Source organism: Sinocyclocheilus anshuiensis, unplaced genomic scaffold, assembly GCF_001515605.1.
Source record: "Sinocyclocheilus anshuiensis isolate Anshui unplaced genomic scaffold, SAMN03320099.WGS_v1.1 scaffold708, whole genome shotgun sequence".
In the NCBI taxonomy this organism is placed as follows: domain Eukaryota; kingdom Metazoa; phylum Chordata; class Actinopteri; order Cypriniformes; family Cyprinidae; genus Sinocyclocheilus; species Sinocyclocheilus anshuiensis.
In genome coordinates this window covers 2,827,536-2,835,861 of record NW_015555881.1, presented here as the reverse complement: position 1 = coordinate 2,835,861, position 8,326 = coordinate 2,827,536, and the positions used below count along the sequence as shown (strand labels likewise).

Genomic DNA, 8,326 nt, shown 5'->3' with positions numbered 1-8,326 from the left:
AATGAATACATTAATAAAATTAAATAAAATAAAAAAATTGTACATTTTATTAATGTATTCATTATTAATTATTTTTATGTTCATTAATTAATTATTTTGTATTTATTATTATTATTATATAGCTAGTAATAATATTAATAACTCTTGTATATAGCATGCAATTTTCTGAGTTTATTAATATAGCTGTTCTGGATTCGATTTGCAGTATTTTTTATTTAACATCAAATTTTATTATTATTATTATAACCTTTATATTTAAAAAAAACATTTTTTTTTATTATGGTTAGGGTTAGGGTAATTTTATTTTATTTTCAATTAATCATGTTATATCACGAGTTCTTTTAACAATACATTATTTGTAAATAATATTATGAATATCATTACCTCCTGTATACAGCAAACACTTTGTGTTCCAGATTAGATTAGCTGTATTTTGCCGTAGTGACACTTTTGTCCCTCTTGATGGCGTCCTATCAGCTGTAGATAAAGCAGCTGTTGAGCATCGCACCAACCCACATGTTAAAGCGTGTGTTTGTGCTCCTCACTTTCCAGAGCGCAATCTCAACCCAAAGGCGGCGTGTCTGAAGAGGCGGGAAGAGGAGAAGGTGTCATCGGACGGTGCTCCGCTCTCATTGGCCGGCGGTCACCACAGCATGGGCGAGGCGTCCAATCCCATGGGACAAATGTAAAGAGCCACACCCCCGTAAATGGTCAGAATATTTCCCTCTGCACTGATCTGCTGTTGTACACGTCCCAAAACAATCAATCCTGCAATCACTCGCTTACTCACTCATTCTGGCACATTAAACAGAATTATTAGGCAAAGTGATGCAGAACATTTCTAATTTCTAATCATTGGTCACATGCCACGTAACTTAATTCATCAAACGATGACTAGTTTTCTTTGGGTGGCGACAAAAACAAACCTAAAAATGTAAAAATGGGCGCATTTTAACAACAGATTGGCCGTAAGTGTGGGTTATAATTTGTGTACATAGAGATTTTGACTTCAAACTATGTATTATATTTTGTTAATTTACAATAGAATCGATTAATAAAGCTAAATGAAGATATTTGTACACATTAAAAGGTACATGTACACAATATCACTGACCATTTCATTCAAAAGTGCTGTTTGATTATGATTATCATGACTTGTTTTAGTCTTCATATTGTCTGATTTAATTCCTCACTGTTTGTTTGTTAGCTTGAGCAGAAATAAATCAAGGGAAAGCATGAAAAGTGCAATGTTCACATTGCATTATTGGTGTGAACAGATAGATGCAGCTCCAAAGGTTCATGTTCTCTGTGTAAATGACTGTAATGTGCACTTAATGAGTTTACAACTTATAATTAAGGGACAATTGAAGGTGTGAATTAAGCTTAGTTCATTCATCTTCGCTTTAATTTACAGATTTTATGATGAGGGAAAACATTCTCCGTTAGTAAACAGATATGATGTTTTTAGAGGCGTTCAGAACAGCAAATAGAAGAAAGATATGTCAGTATGCGATTATTTAAAGACATGAAATGTCCAAGTTATATTTTACTACACAATCAACAGGAAAAAAAAAAGTGTATATAGAAAATATAAAGCCTTTTTTTTTTGCATAACATTTTCCTATATTGCATTTAATTTATGCTCGTTTTAATATAATATTCAATTCAATTCAAAAACTTTATTGTCTGAGCCAACAGTTTTTATACAAAGGATCAACAAACAATACAATTATTATAAAATTAACAAAAATATAAGATAGCATAAATTAGTATAAAAGTAAATATTATTTAAAAAAAATCTTATAAAATATAATATAATGTAAATTATGTCCTTACAGTATAATTTTCATTACTGCATTACATTAATGCGAGTACTTTGTTATTTTTAATATTTACATATTTTGCATTACAGTAATAAGAACTGTTCAATTAAATTGAAGAATCAAAAATATTACATGTAGCATAATATAATATAATATAAATTATGTCCATACAGCATCATTTTCATTACAGCATTACATTAATGTGAGTACTTTATTATTTTTATTTATTTACATATTTAGCATTACAGTAAAGAGAATTGTTACATTTTACAAAAAATATAATATAATATAATATTTCCACACAGTATGATTTTCATTACTGCATTACATTCATACGAGTACTTTATTACCTTTATAATCATTATAATTATTTTATTATAATTATATTATTATATATAATTATTATTTTATAATTATTTTAATTAGTTATTGTAAATTATGTCCATAAAATATAGTTTTCATTACTGCATTACATTAGTGAGAGTACTTTTATTCTTTTTATTTATTAACATCATTTTGCATTACAGTAGCGAGAATTTTTACATTAAATTAAGGAATTAAAAATTTTTAAAAAATATTACATAATATAATATAATATAATATAATATAATATTTCCACACAGTATGATTTTCATTACTGCATTTCATTCATAAGAGTGCTTTATTACCTTTACAATCATTATAATTATTTTATTATAATTATATTATATAATTATTATTTTATAATTATTTTAATTATGTCCATAAAATATAGTTTTCATTACTGCATTACAGTAACGAGAATTATTAAATGAAATTAAAGAATTAAGTGGGAAAATGTGCCTAAATGGCATGAATAATAAAGTCCTCCAGAATGCATTGTTTAATATTGATTTTGGTGCTTTTGCAGTGTTTGGCAATAGTGTTGCACTATATGTTAACGCCTCTCTCCGTCTGTCTGTCTTTCAGGTCGAAGCTGCCGGAATTCATCAAAATGATGAGCGATCACTTTCTTTGACAGCATCATTTCTGCCCCTGAACTTCCGTCAAACAATCAATGAACCAATCGAACGAACTTCCATCCAAACCGACCACCTCCTGCGTGTTCCCGTTCCTGACCGCGTCTGTGAGGATTTATCCTGTAAATTAGGGAGTTGCGCAGGATTTGTTGTGCATATCTTCCTCCGAGCATTCCCTGTTGCAAAAGAGGACGTTTTTTTATGTGCGAACACTCAAATAAAAAGAGCGACGGGACGATTCTTCAAACATATCATGATGTTGTGGAGGTGTGCGAACTTTTGTAGCTGTGCCTCGCGGAACTCCTTACGGAAAAACAACAGAAGAGAATTAGGAAATTCCCAATCAGTCGGGACGAGAGGAGCTGTCAATCAAACGACCAAGATGGGATTCGGCTGCAGAATTTGACAAAACCCTTCAAACCTTTGCAATAATGTTGTTTTAGTTCTTTTGAAACCAGCAGATCCCGACAGTGAACATTCAGAGGCCGTTCTGGAGCCGCTTTGGGCTCGCTTTACACACTTTTGCTCCGGTCGACTAAGAGCCGATCACCTATGGAAGGTCATTTCTCTCCGTTTATTCGTTTGTTTCTAGCCATCGACTCTCCCGAAGCCCTCCCCGACCCCGAAGATGCAATTTTAACATGTCGAAACGTCAACCAACGTGCCTTTTAGAGCTCATATCATCACAGAACTGGAGGAGAACATTATCTAGGATGCAAGCGTATAGGAAGCGTTAGTCATTAGGTCTATGCAGTCAGGTTTTTTACGGCCTGGAGTTTAAAAAAAAAAAAGTAAAAAGGTAAAAAAAGTATTTTTTTGGATAAACTGTATTTAATGTACTGTATGGCTATATGTAATTAGGAGGTGTGTCCAGCCCCGTGTGGCCCCGCCCACAGCCCCGCCCTCCTGTCACAGTCGTTATTGCGCATTGTATTATAGATATCCGCTTTTACGATTACAGGCTTGTTGTTGAGCCGCTGTAGCTGTACAAATGTGTGGTTGTACGTGTAAAATGGCTTTTTCTCGTTTTTTATCTCTCTATTCTTCGTCTGTACTGGTTTCTCTGTCAAAAAAATTGAAAAAAATGGACGGGAGGCACTGAAAGTGGACACAAATCTATTAGAAAATCGATATATATAAATGTAGAAATATATACAGTATATAAAGAGACGGAAAGGAGTTCACGGGGATCGATTTTTCATTCTGTAAAGCCGAGCGGAGACTTCCCGAACGCCGTCCGCTCTGAGAGACGTGACTCTATTTTTCATAACGTCACCGGGACCGTCGTCGATGCTCTCGTCAAACTCGGCGAAAGGGAAACACACGGACATTTGTAAATTGTATGCAACAAATGCAAACGTACCATTATTTTGAAATTGTGTATGTAAAAGTTATATTTTTACATGTAGGCTGTTGTTATTTTGTGTTTAGAAATGCGTTGTATCAGTTCTTTTGTTTTTTCCAAAAAAATAGTTCATTGTGTGTTGAAACGTGTCACATTGAAAATGTAGTGAGAAAAGCAAAAAAAAAAAGGTATGTTTATATTTGCGGGAACATTTTTCTTTTATATAAAGGTGGGTGGTGGGGGTCGGGAATCAAAGCTATATGATTACTCTCTCATTCTCTTTCATCATTGTCATTTTTAATTGAGTATTTTTTGTGTAAATAGACGCAGGGTTGACCTGGTGAGGAAGTGATTGATTAGCGTTAACGTGTGTCAACAATCAGACCTTAATTTCCATTCTCACTTTTGTAAAGAGACATCGACTCGACTTTGAAACGACGACTCGGATGTGCTGCGCATTTGCCACCAGCCCTTATACTCGACATTATATTTCGGCCTAAATTTCACATTTAGCACATGAATTGCATATAAAATTCGGATGACACAGTTCTAACATAAACTTAATGTGATGCATATTTGTCAGTCATACATAAATTAAACTAAATGGTTTACATATTTATCATAATTAAATTCAATTTGTTTCATTCTCATGCATTTTAACTCATTGAATCTTATGGAAACCCGTTTCCACCACAGAATAAAAAAAAAAAAAAAGGTAATTGCGACTTTCTATCACTCGACTTGGACTTTTTTTCTCACAATTCTGAGAAAAGAGTTATAATTATTAAATATAAACTCTCGCAATTCTGTTTTTTTTCCACCACAAAATAAAGCAAAGTCAGAATTGCAAGATATAAACTCACAGTTCTGACTTTTTTCTCGCAATTCTGATCATATTTTTTTCTCTGAGTTCTGAGTTTACATCTCGCACTGCTGGGGGTTTTTTCTGCCACCGAATAAAACAAAATGGTAAATCAGACTTTTTTCTCGCAATTTCAAGTTTTTGTCACAGAATTCAGATTTTTTTTCTCGAATTTCTGCGTTTATATCTCAATTCCGACTTTTTTTCTCGCAATTCGGACTTTTCTCACAATTTGGACTTTTTTTTTTAATTTCTGCGTTTATATCTCAATTCCGACTTTTTTTTCTCGCAATTCGGACTTTTTTCTCGCAATTCTGCGTTTGTATCTCAATTCTGACTTTTTTTCTCACAATTCTGACTTTTCTCACAATTCTGCGTTTATATCTTGCAATTTTGACTTTATTCTTCGCAATTCTGACTTTTTTCATGCAATTCTGCATTTGTATCTCACAATTCTGACTTATGTCTTACAACGCTACGTTTATATCTCGCAATTCTGATCTTTTTCTCACAATTCTGACTTTTTTTCTCGCAATTCTGCATTTATATCTCGCAATTCTGATCTTTTTTCTTGCAATTCTGTTTATATCTCGCAATTCTGACTTTTTTCACGCAATTCTGCGTTCATATCTCGCAATTCTGATCTTTTTTCACGCAATTCTGCGTTTATATCTCGCAAAAAAAGTTTGTTAAAACTCAAAATTTTATATTCAATTCAACTGCATAAATATTCAATTTAGGCCTAATTATTTCTTTCTAAAATGCAGAATTGTAACATGCACAATGTCATCTGTTTTTCTACTTGATTTGCAGGTTCGAATGATTGCTGAACACACTCCAGCAAAAGCCTAGTGTGGTACATCTGTACTTTTGCATTGCTTCAGACATGCTAGTGTTCTTGTCCTTCAGTAAATTTTGAACATCTGAAGATGTATTTTGCCAGTGCTAAAGATGTTTGACTAATTCTCTCCTTGTGCCACATCATGTTGTTGTAGCCAATTGAATCACTATGATTGCAGTGGAAAAGATGATGTTTTCCTCTTGGTTGTTCATAATGTACATACTTGTTCTTGCTTTTATGAACTGACTTTTTTTAGTCAAATGCAGAACTGAACTGTAAGCGATCTTTTCCATCCTCAGAAAGCAAACCTGGGCAGTGTCATCTCTGTTTATTTAAGTGCTCCTCACGTGGAGGATTGTGAGATAAAGATTATTTGACGCAAACAGCAGCGTACAGCTGGTCTTTGCTGCTTTCTCAGCGCGTTTGTCAGACGGATGCGTTGTGTTTGTCACTTGAGTGTGATTTCAATAAAGAGAGACGATCTAGAAGCTCAAAACATCCTCCACATCCACTGCCAGATGATATTTTCACTTCAATAAAGTGGATCAAGTGCTGATTTCAGTGCAAATTTAACACACAAACCAACAATTAAGAGTTTCCGTAAATGTAATCAGCATTTCTGTCATGTTTTCAGGTAAAAACATCTTTAAAAGTGAAGTGTGTAATGCTGAACATAACAATAATGGCGAAGAAATGGTGGAAACTTGTTTGTAAACAGTCATAATTTGTCTTTATGATGCATTTCACCTTTAAAGCGATACATTTATTTGAGATGCAAATTGCATAAGATATTAAGGCTTGTTTTAAGATAATATATATATGAAAAAAATTCTTAATTTATGCATATTGAAAAAATTTAGTTGAAAAAAAAACAACTTTGAAACAATTTTCACTTGAAAATCCCAAGTAAATTTCACAAATAATTACAAATAAATGGCAAGTAACACTGAATTAAACATTATATTTAAAACCAGACTAAACTAGAATACAAACAATTTTAACAACATAAATTATTGAAGGTGAAGTGTGTAATGCCGAGCATAATAATAAAGACAAAAACGGTGGAAACTTGTTTGAAAACAGTCATTATTTGTGTCTTTATGATGAACTTCACTTTTAAAACGATGCATTTATTTGAGAAGCAAATAGCATAAGATATTAAGACTTGTTTAAAGATGATATATTTGAAATTGTTAAAATTGCTTTGTTTTTCTTAATTTATGCATACTGAAAAAAAACTAAAAAGCTAGCATAGCGTCTGCATTGAAAAAAATTACTTACAAATTACTGCAAAGAAATTATAAGTAACATTGAATTAAACATGAAATTTAAAACCAGACTAAACTAAAATGTAAACAATTTTAAAAGCACAAGTTTTTGAAGGTGAAGTGTGTTATGCGGAGCATAATAATAATGATTCAACCAGTGGCATAAAAATAGTGGAAACTTGTTTGAAAACAGTCATTATTATAATGCATTTATTTGAGAAGCAAATGGCATAAGATATTAAGACTTATTATAAGATAACAATTGTGAGATTGTTCAAATTGTTTTGTTTTTCTTAATTTATGCATGTGCAAAAATTTGCATAAATCTTCACTGGAAATTTTCACTCGGAAAATGCAAGTAAATTTCACAAATAATTACAAATAAACGGCAAGTAACATTGAATTAAATGAAATTTTGAAGTAGAAAAAAATTTAATTATATTTTCTTGTAAAACACCGATAATCTTTGAAAAAATGTCAAAAAAATCTTTTTTTTAAGTGTGGTTAAAAATGCAATTTAACTTGTTTTTAATTCTAATTCAAGAGATATTCTCTGAAAACAGGTCTAATACTGAATGCTAAGTTAAATATGCAAACTCTACATAACTAGACTTTGATGGTTAACTTTCAAATCACAGGTTTAGCTGAGAAAGAAAATGGCATAAGCTGAAAATAAATGTCAAAACAAGATGACAAATGTAATCCCAGCACAACAAGAGATCTGCCAACTGACAGGATGAAACATCTACAGATCACACAGAATAAGTCCAGCCGGTTTCAGCCTTCGCTGCGTTCCTTTGCCATCAACTTTGTGCAACATGTTTATAGACATAATGGTGAGCATTTATGAACCGTGGCCTTCTATTCTTGTTAGTGGTGATGCAACTCAAGTGAAGAATCGTGACCATCAGAGAATCGCCGTGTTCCAGTGCCTGGATTTTTGTTATAAAGCTTCTTCAGTGCATTTTTGCTACGAAATAGATGAGTGCATCCGGGAAATATATCACCTGCATTTCAAATCAGACTAGATTTGGCGTATTTTTTGCAGGGCGATCCTTTTATAAGAGTGAAAATAAGAGCCTGAATCAAGACTGTTCCACTTTGTAGGTTTTTTGGAGTCATTGGAGTGTGTGTGTGTGTGTGTGTGAGTGTGTGTGTGTGTGTGTGTGTGTGTGTGTGTGTGTGTGTG

General features: G+C 32.6%; 1 protein-coding gene across 3 annotated transcripts in view; it reads left to right on the top strand.

Moving 5' to 3' along the window:
- LOC107675755 (transcription factor 4-like) overlaps window positions 1-3,619 on the top strand; it is a 171,697-nt gene extending 168,078 nt beyond the window's left edge. For 2 of the 3 annotated variants that reach the window (XM_016470179.1, XM_016470180.1), the window contains 2 exons: window positions 553-685; window positions 2,772-3,619. In XM_016470179.1, coding sequence (XP_016325665.1) covers window positions 553-685; window positions 2,772-2,820 — 182 coding nt within the window. In that variant the 3' untranslated portion in view covers window positions 2,821-3,619. Of the gene's footprint in view, window positions 1-552; window positions 711-2,771 lie in introns of all 3 variants that reach the window. The other variant, XM_016470181.1, reaches the window with a different exon arrangement.
- The last annotated feature ends 4,707 nt before the right edge of the window (window positions 3,620-8,326 follow it).